The sequence below is a fragment of the Podarcis muralis genome, chromosome 14 (assembly GCF_964188315.1).
Source record: "Podarcis muralis chromosome 14, rPodMur119.hap1.1, whole genome shotgun sequence".
Lineage (NCBI taxonomy): Eukaryota > Metazoa > Chordata > Lepidosauria > Squamata > Lacertidae > Podarcis > Podarcis muralis.
In genome coordinates this window covers 32,739,099-32,761,138 of record NC_135668.1, presented here as the reverse complement: position 1 = coordinate 32,761,138, position 22,040 = coordinate 32,739,099, and the positions used below count along the sequence as shown (strand labels likewise).

The following is a 22,040-nucleotide window of genomic DNA, read 5'->3' as shown; positions in this document are numbered from 1 at the left end:
TCTCAACAGCCATGCAGATCTCCATTTGGCAGTGGCCACCTCTGTCCTCTTCTCCACTCTGCAGGGCTTTGGGTGGACATGGAAGTGACCTACAGCGGATCCCTGCAGATGACCCTGGAAACGAAGATGAACTTGTACAAACTAGGCAAAGAAGCCCTGGGAGAGGAGAGTGGAAAGGCAGAGGACGGCAGGGAAGGGTAAGGCCAGCCCACCAGCCCAGCACCAGTCCGAAGAGTGTTAGCTCCCCATTCTCAACAAATCTGGCCTTTAATTACAAGAGCCTGGAAAATCATGATATGCCGTAATAGCCTCTTAGGAAAAGTTTGGATTAGACGACTCCACTAATGGGGGCAAAGGATCTATTTACAGGCCTGGCGAGCCAAGCGAAGGTTACATTTCAACCAGATAAAAGCCGGCCAGGGGACGGCAGGAATGAGAAGCAACTTGTGCTCTCTCTGAGAGATTGTGCTGAACCATCTGTTTGATGGGATCATCAACCATCTGTCCTCATCTGCCACAACAGGAGGCAGGACAGCTGGAGAATTATTGGTTCTAGGAAAGAGTCCATCGTTTAATCAAAATGGAGATCTGATTTTACAGGGTGGTGAGGACTGTTTGCTTAGGTTCTCTGGTATGTATTTGGCATTAGTAACTTTTGGTGAGTAAATAGCTGGAAGAAAGAGAGGTGGGGGATTGAGAGATCTTTCCAAATGGCATTGACACCTACAGGCTTTTATTTTATTTTTACCTTTTTGTGGTTTGGCAAATGTTGTATAAAATAATACATTTTTTGCACCAAATGCACCTTTTCCTTCTCTGGTTAGTAAAAGGAGCTCAGTTTCAAGGTGCTAAGAATAAGAACAGGAGCTGGAAATCATTAGGCAAGACTGGTGCTTTCATTAGATCGAGTGAGGCAGCTGCCACAGGCAGTTGAATTTGGGTGTGACGTACCTCATGATTGTATTTTTATAACATGGGACAAACCAGGCGATACAAGCAATTTCCACACCCATTTCTCTCTCCAGCAGCTAATGCAGAAAGCACAAGCACAATGAACCTGAGAAAATGAAGCTAGGAGGATGGTAGAAAGAAAGCCAGGTGTTCCCTTGCTCAGACTCAGTGGCCGAGGGTGTTTTGCTAGGCGGGAATGCTACTCCACAGACAGAGATGCTGGTTGACTTGAAAGCTCCCCAGCCGTTTCCTCCCGGCTGCTGAGAAACTCCCTTCTGGACCTCATCCTCTTATGTAGGTCGCAGTCACCAGGATGCACCTTCTTAATCTCCGGGGGAAAGGAATTAAATAGCGCAGGCAGTCCCTGACGCACACAGCATTGCGCAAGGGCAGACCTTCCTTGGCCCTTGCAAATGGCTTACGTTGCTTAGGGTCCTCTCTCTCTCTCTCTCTCTCTCCCCTTGCAGTGTGAAGCCCCGCTTAGTCCTTCTGGCTGACAGCGATGCAGAGTCCTCCAGCGCTGGGTCCTCTGACGAGGAAGACCTCCCCAACATGGAGCCCTCAGGGGTCCCAGGAGAAAGGGGTACCCCTACTGGGGCTGAAGGGTAAAACCAACTAGAGACAGCACAGAACAACCCCCGACAACCTGTTGCCCTCCAGATGCTTTAGACGACAACTCCCATCAGCCCCAGCCAAGCACAGCCATTTGGGACTACAACTCCCATCAGCCCCTGAGGCTATAGGGCGAAAATGGGGAGGGGAGAGCTATGTACCCCACCCAGGGGTGCCACCTCCTGGGGCCGAGCCCTTTTGGACCCCTCAAATATTTTGGGTGTAGGTGCTGGGCACCTCCAATGCCCAAAGAAGTGTAGAGGCAAAATCTGGAGCCAAGCGTGGTGTGACTCCAGTGGCTGGCTCCTTCTCCTCCTCCTGCCATGGAGGAGGAGGAATTTTCAAGCAGCCTCCTGCCAGTGGTCACACCAGGAGGAGAGGAAGGAGAAACCACCTGCCATTGAAGCTACGTGGCTGCCACACACACCCAGCTCCTCCTGATATCCTGACATCGTGTGCATCAATGTCATGACGCAACGTCGATGTCACTCATGATGCCACACATGCGACATTCCCCCCCAACGCCCTCGCAAGCTGGTGCCTCTGACCCCACCTTGAGCTCCTTGGAAAAAAGGCGGGATGTTAATGTCATAAGCAAATAAACAAACAAATTCAAATCTACACTGACCAAATTGCCACTTTCAGCAACTTTTGGGGTCACATACTCTATGTTCCTTGACTTCGGCATATGTCCCTTGCCCAAGACTCGCCTATGTTTTATGGGCCAAGGCTGACCCTGACTTTGTTTTCTCTCAGCCACGTCAGCGGAAACAGCACCAGCCGGAAGATCCTACGCTTTGTGGACAAGATTGCCAAGTCCAAGTACTTCCAGAAGGCCACCGAGAACGAGTTTATTAAGAAGAAGATAGAGGAGGTCTCCAACACCCCCTTGCTCTTGACGGTGGAGGTCCAAGAACTGACAGGCATGCTGGCTGTGAACATCCCACCGCCCCCAACTGACCGAATCTGGTAGGAAGCTAGAAGGCAGAGAGGGGAACAGGCCTCAAAGGGTTTGCTGGGGCCTGTACTGTGTGACCAGACTGGGGCAAAGGGAAAGCAAGTGAGAAACCCTTGTCCATCTAGCTCAGCAGAGCAGGCTCTCAAACAACCGCAGTCCGGGTGGTCCAGAGAAGTCCACAAGATGGTGTTGCAGAACTGGGCTGCATATATTCCAGGCTACTTCAGTGCTTCATCTCTTAGCAAAAAAATAATCACTGGCGGGGCGGGGGCATCCAAGAATGTTAGGATGGGCTCATTGCAATGGTTGCAGAGGGAGAGGGAGAGTCTACACGAGTCTTTTCTGCCTCCCTGCTCTAGGTACAGCTTCCGGACTCCACCACAGCTGGATCTGAAGGTCCGCCCCAAGCTGGGGGAACGAGAGGTCACCTTCATCCATGTCACAGAATGGATCGAGAAGAAGCTTCAGCATGAATTCCAGGTACCTGTCTCCGGAAATAGGCCAGGTTCCTAAAATAGGCCCGCTGGGCTCAAAGCAAGGAATGGAGTCTAATAAAGTCATTCGTTACCACAATATTTGGTTATAGAATCATAGAATCATGATGGCCACCTGGTTAGCTAACTTTTCTGAAAGCGATGAGACAGATTGCTGAAGGATAGGTCTGGCTAAGGCTGTTTACCAAAACAGCTGTGAGCACAGGAAGCTGCCTTGTACTGAGTCTCACCAGTGGTCCATCTAGCTCAGTATTATCTACACTGACAGGCAGCAGCTCTCCAGGGTCTCAGACAAGGAGTCCCTCCCTGCCCTACCTGAAGATGCCAGTGGGACCTGCTGCATGGAAACAAGATTCTCTACCACTGAGCTACAGTCCTTCTTTCTTGGGGCCTAGAAAACAGCCTTAGCCCAAGTCAGACCATCGGTCCTTCTAGCCTAGTATTGTTTACAATGACTGGCAGGGACTTTCAAGTGTTTTATGCAGGGCATATTCCCAGTGCTATCTGAAGGTGCTGCAGGGGATTGAACCTGGGGACTTCTGCATGCAACACAGGTGTTCTCTTATCAGTGGGCTTTTACAGTTCCCCTGAATGGAGCCTTCCTGTTGAATCTGCCACGTGATGAAAAAAGCCTGCTGGGGGGAGATGCTGCTGGTGGTAGCAGAACCAGAAGTGGGTTTTGCACAAAGAGTGCAAACTCTGTTGTGGCACTGAAAACTTACTGAGCTGAGCATTCAGAGGCACCTTGTCCCTTACAGTATTTTTCGCTCTATAAGATGCACTTTTCCCCTCCTAAAAAGTAAGGGGAAATGTGTGTGTGTCTTATGAAGTGAATGCAGGCTGTGCAGCTATCGCTGAAGCAGGAGAGCAAGAGGGATCGGTGCGCACCGATCCCTCTTGCTCTCCTGGCTTCAGGGATAGCCATGCAAAGCCTCTTGAGTGCAGCGGGAGCGCTCCTGCCTCTTTGCTCAAGAGGCTTTGCGTTGCTTCCTTGTTTCTTGTTTTTCTCCTCTAAAAACTAGGTGCGTCTTCTGAGAAGACAGTGTCCCACCCAGCCACTATTGTGCACCTGGCTGGTGGGTCCTGGGGTTCCAGTAAAAAAACACAGGAAAGCAGAGCCTGCAAACCTGAAGGCTGCCCATCCCTGGTGCAATGACATCAAGAGGTGGACTAAGCTGTGGCACCCATTAGAGAGAGGAGAGAGGAGATGGAGCTGTCCTGTTCAGACACATCAATGAGTTTCCTGCTAAGTGCATTTCCACCATAGGTGCCTCCAGACTGCTACCGCCTCGCAGGAGGGTTTGAAGCACATACTAGAGCTCTAGGCTTCCACACTGAAAGTGGGTCAAAGTGCAATGAAACCACTTTAAAAGCAAACAGACGTATACTCCTTGTGGTTTTGAAAGTGACAGAGAATTGCACTGGAGAGCATGGGTGCTCAGTAAAGTCTGGATCTTATCAAACCTCAGTGTTAGCTTTGTGGAAGTATATCAAGATGAATGCTCAATAAACAGACTCTGGAGGGGCCCATAGAGACCACAGTTCTCAGCAGATCATCTCCATTATATAGACCACTTGGAGGCGCCGAGCCTTCTAGAGGCATTTTTGCTTGCAGAAAACTTGGTGGCATATTTCTAACCTGATTTCTTTTCTCTCCCTCCCACCCCTTCAACCCCTTAGAAAATTTTAGTGATGCCAAATATGGACGATCTCATCTTACCCCTCATGCATTCTGGTTTGGAATCCCAGCTGCCCACAGAAGGACTCCAGAAGGAATTCCCAGGAGAGGGCGCAGCAAAATTTTGAGGAACTGCCCACTGGTGGGTTGGCTGGCTCAAGATGCTTGATGGGGTCCTCCAGGATTATCAGGGCCTGCGAACTCAGCATCACCCTTGAGCCACACTGCTGGTCTCATCTCTGCTGGCTCATCTCTTCAGCTTGTCGTTCAGGGGCTTCTCTCCAGTAAAAGAGCCCCCCACCCACCCATCCTCTGGATATTTCACAGGATACATTTCTCAGTGTGGAGGAGATACTCCAAGATTCTCCCTTACAAGCACCAGATTCCTACCAGTGCAAGGAAGAATTTCTGTAGTGCTGTCATTAGCTTTGCAAAGAGGGGGGGAAAGTAGGGGAGATTCCAAGCCCACTTCCACCTAGGTCCCGTCTTTGCAAATAACAGCCATGTTAAGCATCTTTTAAATGTCAGAACAGTCATTAAAACTGAAGAGGCCAAAGTAAAGAGGGGATGACAAGGAAAGAAAGGGCTCTTTCTGCAAGCAGTCTGAAGTCCTCCTATTTCCACCCAGGTTTGCAATGGTGGGGAGAGAAATCCCAAAATCTGAACATCAAGCCTCTGTGTGGAATCATCTCTCTGACCTCCTTGCTACTCACAGGCCAGAGGAAAGGAAACCGAGAGAGTTAACAGTAAAAAACAGTTAAAAGTGTTTGTATTTCCCCCAGGGAAGGCATGCAAGGAACTGTGAAGAACATCACACAACTCTTTACTCTGTGAAAATTCTCCCTTCTCCTGATGAGGGAGGGGAGGTTTAAGGGAATTCAAGCCTCCAAATTGATGAGGAAAGTGTGGAATGCAGGTTGAGACCAAGCGAGAATGTATCACCACTTTAACAGCCAAGGCTCCCCCAAAAAGAAGGAACCCTGGGAACTTTTGTTTGTTAAAGCTGTTGAGAATTGAAGCTCCTTGCAGGGAATAGGGGGTCTCCTAAGGCACTCTCAGTGAATGGGATGGAATAACATACTGACGACACAATTTACATAATTCATTACGTGGCTTTTAAAAATTCAAATCACAAATTATGAGGAGGGTTTTTTGGCAGGAAAGGATCAACCTCCCCTCACCCTGGCTATGCCCCAGTTGTGATCCAGAACAGCACCATCCCCTTCCACGGCTGGTGCTGCTGACCACAGGGATTTGAAAACACACTCACAATTGCATCTAGACTAATCCTTAGGATGCCTGAGCATGTGGACTCTGCAGCTGGGACACTCCAGGGCTGGAGGCTGTGGTCAATTTCATGACAGTCTTTGGTGGGGATAGGGAGGAGGTTTTCAAAGCTCCACAACCTCCTTCTTGGAGGTGTGCTATTTACTGCTGTGAGATTAAAGAGGCAACCAAGGAACCATGAGTGAAGGAACAAGGCAAGCGTGGCTTCTGGAAGCTTAGCCCTGTTATCTGAGTGCTAAAGATATGGACTGCCTGTGTTAGAAAGAGAAGCATATTGTGTTAATTCCTGAAACCTTTCCATGCTGTGCCTCAAGTGAGGCAGAAAAGAGAGGTGCCTCTACTTTCTCAATAGTTATATATACCCTCTGCCTGCCTAGAGCACCCCAGCCCACCTTTGCAACCCTGCCTCTAAACCAGCCTTCCTAGTACCCTCCCACAATGTTGGACTACAGCTCCCATCAACCCCAGCTAGCATAGCCACTGTGGACTACAATCTCCATCAGCCCTAGCCAGCATTGGTGGGAGCTGATCGGAGTTGCAGTCCGAAACAGCCTAAGGGAACCAGGTTGGGGGAAGATGCTCTAAACCCATGTCATGTCCCAGGAGATTTCACATCAGGGACATTCAGCAATGCAAAGGTAGCCGAGCCGGTCGTGACAGCTAACCTGGCAGCATGAAGTGGGTTTTAGAGGTACTGTTTCCGTTTCCCATGCAATAAAACATTTTAACAGAGCAATAGCTTCTTTTAACAGAACAATGAAATGGTCGCAACTAATCAAAGGGCTTTACAAACCACGGATGACGTGTGAGCCAGAGGCAACTAGGAATGATGGGGAAGGTGAAGGGAAATAAAGGTTTGCATCGATCTCTGGGGGTGTGTTTGCTGTTGTTATTCCTTGTGTCTCTTGCATTTGGTCTCTGTCAAAATACCCAAAGAGGCAGAGCTGCTTGTTCTGATGGTAAAAGCTGTTCAACAGTGGAATGGACTTCCTCAGGTGGTGGACTCTTCTTCCTCAGAGGTTTTAAGGCAGAGGTTGGATGGTCGTCTGCCATGGATGCTTTAGTTGAGATTCCTGCATTGCAGGGAGTTGGATTAGATAACACTCTGGCGCCATTCCAACTCTACAATTATACGATTCTATGATTCTAAGTCCAGATGATGCTATAAATGCATGGCCCTGAAAGACTTCTGAGACAAATGGGGGGGGGGGGATATACCTTTTCAAGAACATAACACTAAGCACCGGTTTTGTTTCAGTGTATTCATGTTTGCAACTATTCAAAGCAGCGACAAAGTTGGACTGGAGTCCAGAAAAACCTTAGGAGAAGCCATTTCACAATTCCTCCTGGGTTTCCACCTTCCCCTTCACCAGGTGCTTCTTCTGTGGGCCCTGGAACAGAAGCAGAAAAAAATGGCCATGGACTCTTAAAAGCTATGCTTGCAAGACAAAAGGCAATAATTTGCATCAGAGGCAAAAGGAGACTTTTGTACCTTTTTGCTCTTTTTGCTGTTTTGTCTCCACAGGGAGTGAGAGGTATTGGAGATGTTGCAGGGCAGCCTGTTTTCCTGACTGGTGCGAAACTGACCTTCATTTCTAACAAATGTGGCTAGCAGGGGTAGGCAACATGGTGCCTCCTCTCCAGGTGTTCTGAACTAACAAATCTTATCACTCCTATCCTTCAGGTGTAAAAGAGAGCAGGACAATACCTAGTGGAGTATCTTTGGCTGGTATTTGGCCACATTCCCCAGGCTGGGGCCTTCCAGGTGCTTTGAACTACAACTACCATCAGCCTCATCCAGCACAATCATACGGTGCTGTGCCTGACGGAAGTTGAAGTCCAAAACATCGGGAGGGCACCAGATTGGGGAAGGCTGGTCATCCACCTAATGCTTTCCCTAAAATTTATCACTTTTTTTTTGTTTGAATTGAAATGGAAAATATATTTTCTACTTGGGATCAAAAAAATCTGTTCTTAGGTGATGTATAAATCTCAAAGAGGATATTGCAAAGCTGGATAAGGCACAGGAAAGGGTAATCAAAATTATCAGGGGTGTTAGAGCAACTTTCCTATGCAGAAAGGCTACAATATTGGGGGATTCTTAAGTGCTGGGGGGAGGCAAATATGATAGGACTTGACAGAAGTTTGCAGAAGTTTGTATGATGTGGAGATATCTCCCCCCATAATACTAGAACCCAATGGAGACAAGCTGAAACTTGGGTAGCTGTGATTCTTGCATTGCAAGGGCTGGGGTCCCTGGGGTCCCTTCCAACACTACAGTTCTATGATTCTGTAAGTTTCAGGACAGAGAAAAGAAATGGCACAATGGGGTTGTGCTTCTTAGATGTGCCTCAGGTAGGAAGAAGTTTTAGGACCCTTATCCCAAATATTGGTTGGCAGCGCTGCTTCCCCCAGTCACATTTGGTCACGTATCCTTCTCAAAGGATTTTTCTTTGCATCATGTTTCGCGGCTAAGACTCACCATGAAAGCACGCTTTTCTTGAGCTGTCTGGAAGTGTCCATGACCAAACTTGGAGGTCGTGTCAATGAATTTCAGCTCCACAGGTTCCAGGGCCTTTCTGCTTGTATGGACCAGAAGGGACTGGAAGAAAGGAAAGGGGTCCATTAAATGAAAGTGCAAGGGTGAGGGGGCAGAGTTTTCTGTGGAGGATCACTTATTGAACATGGACAACTTAGCTGAGTGACATGGGGACAACCCTACCATTAGGCAAGGTGAGACGACCACCTCAGGTGGAAGATATGGGGGTGCGGCAGCCCCTTGACTATTCTCCATATGTTGGTCTTACACCATTTGTTGGCATCCGTCTGTCTCGAGAGACAATGGAGTGTGCCTATAGGGGTGAAGTTGAACTGCTGGAGAATCACAATGTCTGCTGTGGCTGCAGAGACCAGTAACTTGTAACTGCTGCCTCAACCCAATGTACGGTAAGTTTGTACTGGTGGTGGGCAATTTAGGTGCAAAACCCATGCCACAGGCCAGTCCCTGGTCTGTTGAAAGGGAACCTTGCTAGGGCAAGGTTAACAATAATAAATACCAGTAGTCTTAAATAGTAAGAACAAGAATGATTGCTTAACGTTTATCTCCTGCCTTTCTTAAGAGGTGTTTACAAAGGCTGCTCATTGTATTTCATGTTTCTTAACTTCTTGTGGTCCTCACAACACTCCTGTAAGGCAGGCCAATGTTATTGTCCCCACAGCAGCTCCCAAAGCCCTTCAGAGAATGGACGCCTAGCTGTAGCCCCAACTTCCCTTCTCCCTCAGGAACAAAGCACCTACAGTCTTGAGCCATTATTAGTACTACTGTTGATTATTACTGCGATTCATTTCCCACCCTTCACCATCAGGTCCCAGGGTGGGTTATGACAATTTAAGAATCAATATTAAAAACAGTTTTAAACAAATGAAAGCCCCTGGAATAAGGTGACTACCAAAGACAGATATCTGATGTGTCAAGAGAGGTATATTCAGCATACAACAGACACTGTCTAGCAAAGGTGAACAACTTTGAGGCTGCTCCAGAGATTGCTCTCTCCCGGACTACTACCACCCCAAATGCCTGAGGGTGGTGCAGATTCCAAGAGGGCCCCTTCTGCTGACCTTAACCCCTGAGAGTGTGCCTGTAGGGAAGGAGGCAGTCTTTCAGGTATTTGGGGCCTAAGTCATTTAGGGCTTTAAACACCTAGATTTGGACATGGAAATGAACTGGCCACCTGCTCATTGCTTGGGTCCAAATCCAACCAGTCTCCTTTGAGCCCCACCCACCCTCACAGGAAGTCCCATCTCCCTCACAGTCCATGTCTCTGATACAGGCCTCACCTTCCTGAGGGTGAGCACCCGCTTCTTGGTGCCCACCACGCAACCCTTCACCATCACGAAATCATTGTTGACTTCTCCGTACTTAGGGAATCCACCCTGGGGGCAGAAAGGTGCGTTAATGTAGAGAAGGAAGCCGCAAGGCCAGCGACAGAGTGCCCACCACAAATCTGGGCACAAGTGCATAAGGGGAAGGACCACTGTCAGAGTCACGGGTTTGAGTCCCACATTGGTCAAAAGGTTCCTGCATTGCAGGGGGATTGGACTAGATGACCCTTCCACCTCTATGATACTATTTTACCAGCGGGGTAATTGTTTTCTCAGTTGTGTCGTAATTGGTGGAGGCGTTGTTCTTCACCACTTTGCCATCTTCTATGTGAACCCCGCGCCCAATGCGGTAAACCTAAGGTGAAGAAGAGATGAGGCTCAGTTATGTTTGCACTTTTGTTGCTGTTGTTAACAAAAGAAATAAAAACCCAAAATCAACTATTACTCCATCTTTCCACCTGGCACTTTTGAACCTGTACATGGAAACAGAATGGAATTTGAAAAGTACCAGCAGCCTAGAACTGTATTGTTAAATCCTGGAATACCTTTAATCTTAATAGGATTTATAGCATTCATGGGTTTTGCAAATTGCTGTTCTTAAAAAGGTTTGTCACAAACCAAAAGTATTTAAAGGGCAAAGCTTGAATGACCAGGTTTTATTCATATATGGCCTGGTTTTATTTCTTATTGAAATAGGCGCCGGCCAATGTCTGGCTCCTTTAAGACTATATAGAATCTTTATTCTCAATAGTGATGGAACTCACAGGTGGAGAATACTTTTATTTTTATAAATCTATATTACTTGTAAAGTGAATCTTTGTACGAGTAAATACTTTATAATACCTTTGGATCTGCGCTATACCTTTGTCCTTCTAGGCTGTGACACTTTATGGTTTACATTTTTGAGTCTTTGTTTCTTTTAAAAAAGAAATTAACAACAAAAGAAAGAGTTCAGGTGCTGGGGAGCTATTGCCATCAGCATTTCCCAGACTCCCAAGAGATTGGGTGAGCAGGTGGGTATGGAATGGTGACGTCAGCCTGGGGCCAACCAGCAACAGTCTCAAGTCCATTGTGAATGAGCCCAAAAGAACAGGAAGGAAGGAAGGTGAAGGAAGAAGGGCACTGTACCTTCTTGTTAAGTTCTGTGCGGTGATGGTAGCCTTTCTGGCCAGCCCGGGCAATGGAGTAGCCTACCCGGGCAGGATGCCAGGCTCCAATGCATGCGACCTTACGCAGTCCTTTGTGAGTTTTCCTTGGGAGTTTCTTAGCATGCCATCGACTTGTCACACCTAAATGAAAAAGGTCATGTTGTTAGAGGTTGTTAAAATCTCCCTGCACGAGTTTTTCTCAGACAGCCCTAGAGGTGCCAGGGATCCATGCAAAGTTCAGCCTACCTCAACTATGCTATCTTCCTGAAAAATAAAGCAAGATTCTAGTCCTCATAGAATCAGACTAAAGAGCTGATTGAAATAGAAACATAAGAAGCTTCCTTATGCTGATCAAGCCTTTGGTTCATCTATCTCAGCTGTCTACACTGATTAGCAAAGGCTCTTCAGGGTTTCAGAAGACTGGGGTTTCTTCCAGTCCTAGCTGGGGATACCAGAGACTGAACCCTGGAACCTTTTGCATTCAAACCAGATGCTCTACCACTGAGCTACAGCCCTTTCCTTTTTGGACTACAACTCACGTTAGCTCCCATCACCATGTCTGGGGATTGTAGTCCAAAATATCTGCACAGCACCAGGCTGGGGGGAGGCGCTCTAAGCCATGAAACAGAAAAAAGGCCTAGATGTTCTCAGCAGCAATGAGGTCTAGAAACTTGTTTTCCCAAAATCCTGGGTACTCCTGGAATCAATCATTTTCTTCTGGGACAGCATTTTGCATATATTGGGCCTCAAAAGCGTGCAGATTCCTACCACCCACCCTTTCCCCTCCCTTATCAAGACTATGATAGCAACTGCCCCAAGTCAATCTGGCCACAATCTATGGCAGCCTTCCCCAGCCTGGTGCCCTCCTGATGTTTTGGACCACAACTCCCATCAGCTCCAGCCAACAAGGCCGTATTAGGCTGGGGGTGATGGGAGCCGTAGTCCAAAACCAGTGAGACCTGGGTGACCTTAGGTCAATCACTGCCTCTCATGGTGAAAGGGATTGAAAGGGTGGGGGGGAGAACCATGTATGTCCCCTTGAGCTCCTGGGACAAAAAGGTGAGATATCAATGCAATAAATAAGTAAAGTCATACAGAAAACATCTCTATGCCAAGGCTCACCACTGCCCCTTCCTACCTTTCATCCCATGCCCCTTAGTGACACCAATGACATCAATCATCTCGTTCTGGGAGAAGACGGTGCTGACGGGCACTTGCTTCTCCAGCTTCTCGTGAGCCCAGTCCACCTTCTCTGCCACGGTGCCCCCGTTCAGCTGGATCTCCATGATGTGAGCCTTCTTCTGCCTCAGTGGCAGGAGCTTCATCTGCAGCCAAAGAAGCTCAGCGTTAACACAATGCAACAGAGAGAGAGTGCCACCGCTTTGCAAAGCACCGTTCTTCCCTAGGGCTGCCCCAAAGGATTATGGGAAGGCTTCACCTGGGTGTGCACGATGATGCGGATGACCTTGCAGTACTTCTTCATGGCTGCGAAATCCTTCTCCAGCTGCTTCTTCCCAGCCTCATCCTGCCATTTCTTGCAGTACTTGGTAAATGCTTTCTTCTTGCTCTTGTGCCTGAAAAGGAGAGACCCATCGTGAACCATCAGCCACAGGGTTTAGGCTGTGAAAAAGGCAACTTCCGTGCTAGAGATCATTAGGAAACGAACTGAAAATAAAGCTGCCAATTTCATAACGCTGTTATACAAATTTATGGTGCAACCCTGTTTGGAATAGGGACGTCCTACCATACCCTCCAACGTTTCCCCAGTGAAAACAGGGGTGTCCTAAGGAAAAGTGGGACATTCCAGGATCAAATCAGAAACCAAGGCAGCTTCTGTAAATCCAGGACCGTCCCTGGAAAATAGGGACACTTGGAGGGTCTGCCACAGTTGGAGGCAGCAATGCTTCTGAATATCACTTGTTGGAATCCACAGGAGGGAAGAATGCTCTTATGTTCAAATACTCCTTGCAGCTTTCCAGGCAACTGGTTGGCCACTGTGAGAACAGGATGCTGGACTAAATGGGCCATTGGCCTGACTCTGCAGGTTTCTCTGATGTTCTTATGTTATGTTCTTACTGCACATTTCTACCAAGGAATTTGCAAAACAACCTGCCTGCGTAGTCTAGCCTCTCTGCAACCTGGAGCCCTGTAGGTGTTTTAGACTATAACTCCCATTACTCCTAGCCAGCACAGCCACATGAGGCTGAGGCTGATGGGATTTGTAGTCCAAAACTCCTGGGGGGCTTTTCATGACACACCTCATGCTGCCCAATGGTAGGGCCAGCCCTGTCTGTAACAACCAATTAGAGATGTTTCCTCCACATGTGTGTGCTGATTGGACATTTGCCATGTGGCACCTGTGGACCATTTTGTCTGCCCATTCCCTCTGTCCGCCACACAGGAAACCGCTCACCAGTTCTTGTAGAAACGTCTTCTACATTCATCGCTGATATGCTCTGCGAAGATGGTCTTGAAATTCCTCAGCCCCCTGGGCGTCTCGATGTAGCCCACCAGTCCAACGACCACCAAAGGTGGTGTCTCTATGATGGTGACAGCTTCCACCTCCTCCCTCTTTGAGACCTCTGAAAATTAAAGGAATGCAGACAAAACAGGCTTAGAATCACAGGAAACGGCCCGGTGCAGAGTTAGATTGCTGGTCCGTCTAGCTCAGTATTGTGATAGGAATTTTATGGTCTTAGATATATGGCAACGTTCATAACCACACGTACATAGATCAGCACAGGAAAGCCAACCTGGAACCATTTTGATTCCCAAACTGACCAAATGTTGTCTCTGCAAGGTCAAACTGGAAAAGTCTCCCCATTGTCTCTCTCCTCACAAATCCTGTCTCAAGGATATGTCTGTTTGAATAAGGTGTGAGCCTGTGACCTGGCCCAGGAAATAAGTATTTTACCACTACAAAAGAATGGCCAGGCTCCCCGGGAAATCCAATCAAGTAACTTGCCAGACAGGAGATAAAACTGTGACAAGAGAAAAACAACATTTAAATTTCTGTGATGTAGGTGGGATGTATCTGAGGGGTGGTCTTAGATTACACCCCTTCTGTGATGTATGCATAATGTTTCTGGGGGTGGTCTTGATCTAGATAATGGGAATTTCAAAAGTCTTTATAAGCTCTTGCACACCATCTTTCGGGGTCCTCCTCCTCTCCTGCGTGTGAGGGAGTACCCTGTTGCAACAGATCAATAAAGATCAAGCTTACTAGCTGCTTTGCTTCTCAATATGCTCTGGTTGGCCTCTGTTATTTTCTCCTACCAATAGGGAACCTATGTAAGGACTCTATATGGGCTCTTGGATACCCCATAAGGGAAAAGGGCATATTTTTATTTACAACAGATGGCGACCACGCACGAAGGGACTTTTGGTTACCCGGATTCTGGAAGCGAGGAAGGACTGGTTATCCAGCGCGCACCAGGCAGTTTGCCAGGAGGAATAACCAGTCTTCCATCGATCCCAGGGTCTGGAAATAACTGGAGGTTCAGCGGGGCTAACCAGAGGAAGCAACGCATGATCAGGCCGGCCTTAAACAACCAGTCAAGAGATCGTGGGATCACCAGGAACAGCGCATGCGGAAGTGAGTATTAAGTAGGAAACACGGGTAGTGGGTTGGGTTCTCTAAACCACAGCAACCAAAATTCTTTAATTCTTCCTTTTCCCTTCAATTCTAAAATTTCTACTTTTTTCCTCATCTAAAAATTGCCTTCTCCTTTCTGTCCCCTCGATCTCAACACCAGCCCTAGCCCTTCGGAGTATGCCCAGGCAAAAAGTTGTGTGTGACTTCTTTCATTTCCCTTCTATGCTGACCTATTCCTTCGGAGTTTTGCCCAGAAAAAGGTCGTGCTTTTTCTTCTGTACTGAAAACTATAACTCCCAGGTGCAGCCGCACCTCTGCCATGGCGATCTTTGTTAGAGATGACCTGTGAGCAGAGAAAGCAAGGGCACCTGATTCCTTTCCTTCTTTGTCATTTCTGAGTCCCAATCTGGCACTGCGCTACGCAAGCGTCCAGTAGGAAACTCTCAGGTTAGATTGTAAGAGGCAGGAGGTTGCTGTGGGCTCCCTGGCTGAGTAATGACCAAAGGGGGGGTTTGAGATCGCTGACCGCACTGTTAGCTTAGTAGCCAGGAAAGGCCAACAGCTGTACCAGCCTAGTAAGTCAGGCCAGACGAACGGCGGTGTGTCACAGTACTAATTCTCGGAGTTGTCCAAATTGAGTGTACTGTGGGTTATTTATTGTGTTTCCTGAATAGTGGGGATAAAACCCCGACTGCAGTATAAAAGTAAAAGCTAGCGCTATTAAAAATTCTTAATAAAATGGGTGCACCTTAATCAAAAGAAATGAACCCACAGACTCCTGCTGGGAAAGAAGCCCAGTTGGTGCTTACTTCCCGCCTGGACTCTGACGGTCCCCTTCAATTTGTGTTTAAGAAACGTTTTTCCTGTGTTTAAATTGTACTTAGGTAACATCCAGCAGCTGCTTATCTTGAATGTGCCATCTAAAATAAAAATGCAAGCTTGCTCCAAGTTCTAAATCTAAGAAAGCCATGTTGAACGTTATCAATCTTAAACAAGACAAAAATTGAGAATGAAGTGTGCAAATGTTTGTTATTTGAGAGAGGCTCTAAAAGAGTTTTTCTCCCAAGTGGTAAAATCCTGTATACGTGCTACTTGTGTTCTGAAAGGAGGATTACCCCACCTCCTTCCTCTAGTTTAAGTGAGGAGAGTGATTTTAAGTCTAATGGTAAATGATGTTGTGTTGTAACTTTTGAGTTTGTGAGTACACCTGTGTTCCAGTCTATTTTGGAACGCGAAGTTAACCTAATGTTTCTGCTGCAAAAGCCTAGTTGAGCAAAATTGCTGTCTCAAGCTAAAATGCAGTGTATTTCATTAAGCACATGCCTATGAAAGTATGGTGTTCTTTCTAAGAAAATTGTTATTAAATGTAGAGGCTTCCATGGCCAGCAAAATTCTATGAGTCCAGTCCAAATATCAGTCTCTATAAGACTTCCTGGCCTCTTTCTTAGAAAATGCCCCCCCTTGTTTCATTCTGTCTCTCTCATATTTTTTCTCTCTTTTCTTCTCCTTCTTACTTCTGTGCCAAGTAAATTTACTCCCGAGTAAACTTCCTTTAAAGGAAACTGAAGGGGGGGGGGCATAGATTAGGCTTACTATTCCTCTGCAAGTTCAGGAGAAATTGTTCACTTTTGTATTCCTTTTAAATCAAATCTATGGCTGTTTTAATTATTTGTGAGTGGTTATATCAATTGAATTAACTATGATTTATAAGAGATCCTCTCCCTATCTTAGGAAAATGTTCACTTCAATCTTACTCCCGAGTAAGCTTCCTTTAAAGGAAACTGCAGGGGGGGGGCATAGATTAGGCTTACTATTCCTCTGCAAGTTCAGGAGAAATTGTTCACTTTTGTATTCCTTTTAAATCAAATCTATGGCTGTTTTAATTATTTGTGAGTGGTTATATCAATTGAATTAACTATGATTTATAAGAGATCCTCTCCCTATCTTAGGAAAATGTTCACTTCAATCTTCCTTTAAAGATAATTTCTCTAGGAACTTGCACTCTTTAGTCTAAGGAAGTAAACTCTCACTCAAAATAGCTTCAAGATCTGCTAAAAGGTTCTGTATAAAGTTGGGTACTTTTATTTTCCTCTTCATTAGTACATGATATGCGCATGGCTTGTGATAGGTGCATGGCTTGTGGTCTCTTCCCCAGTTGTGTCTGTGTACATAAGAATGTGTGTGTTTCTGGTAGTACAAATCTTGCTATGAACCCTGTATTTTGGGGTTGGACTAGATGACCCCATGTCCCTTTCAACTTTCCCAATTTGTGGCTGATGAGTTGAAATTCAGCCCAGATTTGCTCTTTGTTTTTAAAGGTGAGAGGTGAAAGCTGTGATGTTTTGAAGCAGAACTGGTGATATCAGGCATTTGAGTGATTACAGTGTTTATCATTTTGTCTATTATTTTGAATACTTGAATTGCTGAGTTTCTCTTTTTTGTTTTAAAAATCTAACCCTATTTTAAAAATCTACTCCTTACCCTTCCCTTCTTCAAATTCTAATTTAGCCAAAAGATGCAACATTTTCAATAGTATAAAAGGTTTGCTGAGACATGAACTCTGCACATGCACAGAGGCTAGATCAGCTTACAAAAAGAGAAAGGAGGGGGGAGAGAGGAGGTTTGGAGAGGTGGGCTGCAGGGAGTTCAAAGCACTCCCACTGTGAGTTCCTCTCTTGAGTAGTTTGCCTCCCCAATGGGATTTAAATTTTATAACAATTTTTTTTTTGTTTGTGTATATGCCTATGCATTTTAGAAACAGCATTTCCTGACAGACTTCTCACATGAAATAATTTCCCCTTTTAACAGGATATGTGAACCCCATTAACAAAGTATTTGTCCCTTCTTTTCTCCCACAGCACAAATGATAATGAGGGGATGCAAACAGTGATTTAAATACTCTATAAAAAGTAATTGCATTTGTATTTCTTCTTGTCTTTCTTCCCTTAAAGCCAAACAGTCACTTTCTTTCTGTTCAGCAAAACAAGTCTGAATCCCTGCTATATTAGTTGATTTCCCTCTATCTCTTTGTGGTTTTGACACTTTTTTAGGTTACAAATAATCTGTTTTTCATTTATTAATCAGTTTTTCATTGGGTTGTTAGAATGGCAAAACAGGTTACTTCAGGTTTAATATATATATATATATATATATTGTGTGTCTTAGCATTTATTTATTTTTGGTTCCTCATAGGTCATTGTGTGTGTGTGTGTTTTACTTTGGGGACATGTCCATCACATGTTGAAAGTCATTTTCATCAAGTTCTACTTATCAGATAGCACATGCTGAATTTGAAGCCTTTTTCCATTGTTTTCCTTTTTTTTTTAGTCCAGTAGTAATCTGTGGTTTTGATAATATCTTTGTATTATTTAATAATAATTCTTTTCTGAATCTGATGTCTTTCTTGTATTGTTTACAGTTTTCTTACTATACATGTGGAGTAATTTTTTATTTAATAATTTGAAAAAAACCCCAACAAAAACTAAATGAAGGAAAGCAAACAAACTTAGCAGATAATAACAGTAATTATCTGGAAATGTGATAATAATATTAAAATGAGTAAAATGCTTAACATGCTAAGATTTTATTATTTGCAGCTAATAACTCAAGGAGATTTTCTTGGGGAGGGGGCTTTTGCTCCTTCCTTTTCCTAACTCTGTCTTTTAAGTCCCCCCAAAACCCTGCCCCCTTACAGGATGTCACTTCTACAGATGTGTTACTACAGACCTATGATGAAAAAGCTTCGCCACCACCTGCAGCAACAGACACCAAAGTTTTCAAAGTGCCCACAGCTATCTTCTTTCAAAGGATATAGACTGACGGGGGAGTGGGGCTGACAAAGGGGGGAGGAGTTGAATTGCAAGGACATTTTCTCACCTTTGAACCTCAAGACTGTGCTCCAGCATTGAGAAGATACATGAGTAAAAATATCACAATTGTCTCAAGATATGCAACTGATACTTAATTAGTTTATTTTGTATTATGTGTTATTACGTAAGGATGTTGAAATGTGTCTGACAGTGTGTTATTTCCACAAAGGGGGGGGGGCTATTTTTGTGTGTAATTGTTTTTATGTTTAATGTCTTATTCCTTACACCCCAGTGGAGGATTCTCATACATTTTATACTTTCTAATAGCTCACACTATTGTGTAGTCCAATGTTTAGATCAATTTATAACCACATTTCATTGTTCCACCTGGCACTATGCCAACCTTCCCTACCCATTTTAAAAAAATGTGCCAAAACTTGCTTTACCAAGGAGAAGCTTCTAAGAAACATGAAGGTGGATATGCTTTGGTTTAGCAGGAATGATCCCTTATAGAGTTAAATTGACTTATTTGAACAAAGTGCCCTTTTAAGAATGGTTTTCTTTTAACAGATTGGTTTGAAGAGTTGAGAACCATGGGGCAAGATAAATTCAAATTGGACTCAGTTTGAATTGGGCAAGTGTATCCAGGCTGCAATTAGCTTTTTGGTCCTTTAAGTGCAAGTGAGCAACTTCCATGAGTGCAAGACCACAGCCTATAATAAAATCCCATAGCTAAAGGCAAAGGCAAAGGCATCTCCCTCACGAGATGCCCAAACCTGTGCCAGCTATGGTGAATGCCAGGCGACATGGTTAATTGAAAGCCCCAAGGGGATTCAACAGACAGGATGTGTTGCTGTAGCACTATGTCAGTGTGAGACCACAGAAGAGCTAGCTTGACACCTGAGAAACACACAAAAATGGCGAAGGACAAAACACCAACTGCATTTTTCAGTCATTAGTGGACCTTCCTGCTAGGTGTAAAGCATAGAACACTATTGAGTAAATAGTCTCTCCCAAAGTGTTAGAATGCCACAAGTAATTCAGTAGCAAAATGCAACATGTGTTATTTTTATATGATATATTTATACAAAGACATCCAAAGACATCCATTTACAACATACGATGTTATTATTTGTGGGGCAAAAATTTTTAAGAAAAATTCTAGCCCCAAAGGGGGGATAATGTGATAGGAATTTTATGGTCTTAGATATATGGCAACGTTCATAACCACACGTACATAGATCAGCACAGGAAAGCCAACCTGGAACCATTTTGATTCCCAAACTGACCAAATGTTGTCTCTGCAAGGTCAAACTGGAAAAGTCTCCCCATTGTCTCTCTCCTCACAAATCCTGTCTCAAGGATATGTCTGTTTGAATAAGGTGTGAGCCTGTGACCTGGCCCAGGAAATAAGTATTTTACCACTACAAAAGAATGGCCAGGCTCCCCGGGAAATCCAATCAAGTAACTTGCCAGACAGGAGATAAAACTGTGACAAGAGAAAAACAACATTTAAATTTCTGTGATGTAGGTGGGATGTATCTGAGGGGTGGTCTTAGATTACACCCCTTCTGTGATGTATGCATAATGTTTCTGGGGGTGGTCTTGATCTAGATAATGGGAATTTCAAAAGTCTTTATAAGCTCTTGCACACCATCTTTCGGGGTCCTCCTCCTCTCCTGCGTGTGAGGGAGTACCCTGTTGCAACAGATCAATAAAGATCAAGCTTACTAGCTGCTTTGCTTCTCAATATGCTCTGGTTGGCCTCTGTTATTTTCTCCTACCAATAGGGAACCTATGTAAGGACTCTATATGGGCTCTTGGATACCCCATAAGGGAAAAGGGCATATTTTTATTTACAACAGTATTCAGCTGGAATGGGAACCTTTGGCCCGCAAGATTCTACAGTACCAGTGCTTTTTTTCCAGGGGGTACTCGCGGGTACACTGTACCACCACCTCTTTTAGTTGATGTTAAAAAGTGTGGCACTTAGCTGTAAAAACTTCATGGTGAGTACCAACACTTATTTTTCTATGAAAAAAAAGCACTGTGCAGAACGACAACTCCCATCAGCCCCAGCAATATTAAATTACCCAAAATGCAACACCCTTCATCACAGTGTTGTATAGGAGTAATTGATATGGTGGGTGACCACTGCAAATCAGATTTGGCTTCCAAATTCTTATTCCTATTGGATGTCCTGGTGGGGTTGAGTGGATGAGTGAGTGACTGCTGGCAGTAGTTGGGGGTCAGGCTAGTTGGTGATGGTTCCTTCTGAGCCCCAGGACCATCAGCAGATGCTCAATCATGCTGGGGGGGGGGGATGATGCCTGAATTTGAACATAAGAATCTGCTTTATACCAACTTTGGTCCATCTAAGTCTTTGTTCTTACTCTGACTGGCAGCACCTCCCCAGGGCCTCAGCCAGAGAGAGGTTTTTCCCCAGGCCACCTCTTTGCAACCCTACAACTGGAGATGCCTTTGAGGACCTTTCTGTGCTCCACCACTGAGCTACAGCCCTTTCCCCCAGCTTTGCGTCAACTCCTCCCATGAATCCTTCCACTTACTTAGCCCCGGCCTGTAGTGTTCCCGGAGGATGTGAGTCATGCCTGCTTTGTAGCCCAGGAAGGCCGTCAGGTGAACCGGTTTGCTGGGGTCATCTTTGGGCCACGTCTTCACCTTCCCGCGGTGACGGTGGCTCCTCTTGTGAGGGAGAAAGCCCAGGTGGCCATGCCTGGGAGCTGAAAACTTGCGGTGGGACTGGGGTGTGTGTGAAAAAAGAGGTGAAAGTAAAGCACACCCACAAAGATAACAGTCATCGACCAAGAACTTCCCAGTGGGATTCCCAAGAACATCCCAGTGGGATGCTTTGGGATTTGAACTCCTGGTCTCCCAGGTCCCAGTCCAGCACAGTTATGGTCCTCAGTGAATGACAAGCTACTGATTAATATAGCAAAGGGGGTCTGTGAGGCTGCAGAAATGTGTTGAAGTGGGGCTGGGTGATCCTTAGTGTGAGGATAGGTCCATTACAAAGTTTATTGTGTTTCTGGGGAAATGCTGGAGAATGTTTTATGTATTCAAAATACTTATATGCTGCTTCTCAGGGTACAGCCATCAGAATGCAGCTTACAAAAGTTAATTAATACTGCAAAACCATCACATGGTGTCTCCCCATCACAAAACTGCCAGCCCACCCACCCACCCCAAAGGCAGGCCTAGCCCACAGCAAGTCAGTACTGACCATGATCAGACGTCTTCTCCGTCCCGGTCGGCAGTAGCGAAAGAGGCCACCAGCAAGTGACTTGGTTGCCTAATACCAAAGATGTTTCTCGGCCCCCAAGACATAAATTTAGCAGCTGGCTTCATTCTGATGCTATATTCATTTCATACCCGGGCAAGCTGACAGGGGCCTGACACCACCAGCAATTGGAATGGAGACGAAAGGTCATCTTGGAAGCAGGGGTCTCAGTTTACCACCATGTGCAGTTACCATCTATGTATGGCAGATGGGAAGGGTCAAAATTCTGCCTTGCCACCTGGGGAACATGTCAGTCGTACATCAGCCTAGGTAAGCGAAGGAATAAGGAAGTGTGCCCCAGAGGATGCACAGTGCTGTCTATTTGCCA

At 45.6% G+C, this 22,040-nt stretch overlaps 2 protein-coding genes across 3 annotated transcripts in view; one reads left to right on the top strand and one right to left on the bottom strand.

Moving 5' to 3' along the window:
- LOC114584268 (testis-expressed protein 2-like) overlaps positions 1-6,849 on the top strand; it is a 34,834-nt gene extending 27,985 nt beyond the window's left edge. The window contains 6 exon segments of the mRNA XM_028705960.2: positions 65-197; positions 1,419-1,556; positions 2,320-2,532; positions 2,881-3,001; positions 4,696-4,763; positions 4,765-6,849. Of these exon segments, the coding sequence (XP_028561793.2) occupies positions 65-197; positions 1,419-1,556; positions 2,320-2,532; positions 2,881-3,001; positions 4,696-4,763; positions 4,765-4,981 (890 nt within the window). The 3' untranslated portion in view covers positions 4,982-6,849.
- Positions 6,850-7,227: 378 nt separating this feature from the next.
- On the bottom strand, positions 7,228-21,814 carry RPL3L (ribosomal protein L3 like). 2 transcript variants are annotated; one of them, XM_028705966.2, is made up of 10 exons: positions 21,656-21,814; positions 20,982-21,174; positions 13,424-13,592; positions 12,449-12,584; positions 12,149-12,335; positions 10,991-11,151; positions 10,116-10,217; positions 9,818-9,913; positions 8,463-8,582; positions 7,228-7,371 (listed from the first exon to the last, which is right to left on the bottom strand). In XM_028705966.2, the coding sequence occupies exons 1-10, from the start codon at positions 21,656-21,658 to the stop codon at positions 7,315-7,317; spliced, it is 1,224 nt and encodes a 407-aa protein (XP_028561799.1). In that variant the 5' UTR covers positions 21,659-21,814; the 3' UTR covers positions 7,228-7,314. The 2 variants fall into 2 exon arrangements, with proteins under 2 accessions (XP_028561799.1, XP_028561800.1); XM_028705967.2 differs by lacking the exon at positions 20,982-21,174 and having other exon boundaries at positions 21,656-21,700.
- Positions 21,815-22,040: the final 226 nt, after the last annotated feature.

Coding starts and splice junctions, on each gene's coding strand:
- RPL3L (XM_028705966.2), bottom strand. Junction 12,336..12,448: donor GCATCATCGTGCACACCCAG/GTGAAGCCTTCC, acceptor CTTTGGCTGCAG/ATGAAGCTCCTGCCACTGAG. Junction 11,152..12,148: donor TAAGGGGCATGGGATGAAAG/GTAGGAAGGGGC, acceptor TTTTTCATTTAG/GTGTGACAAGTCGATGGCAT.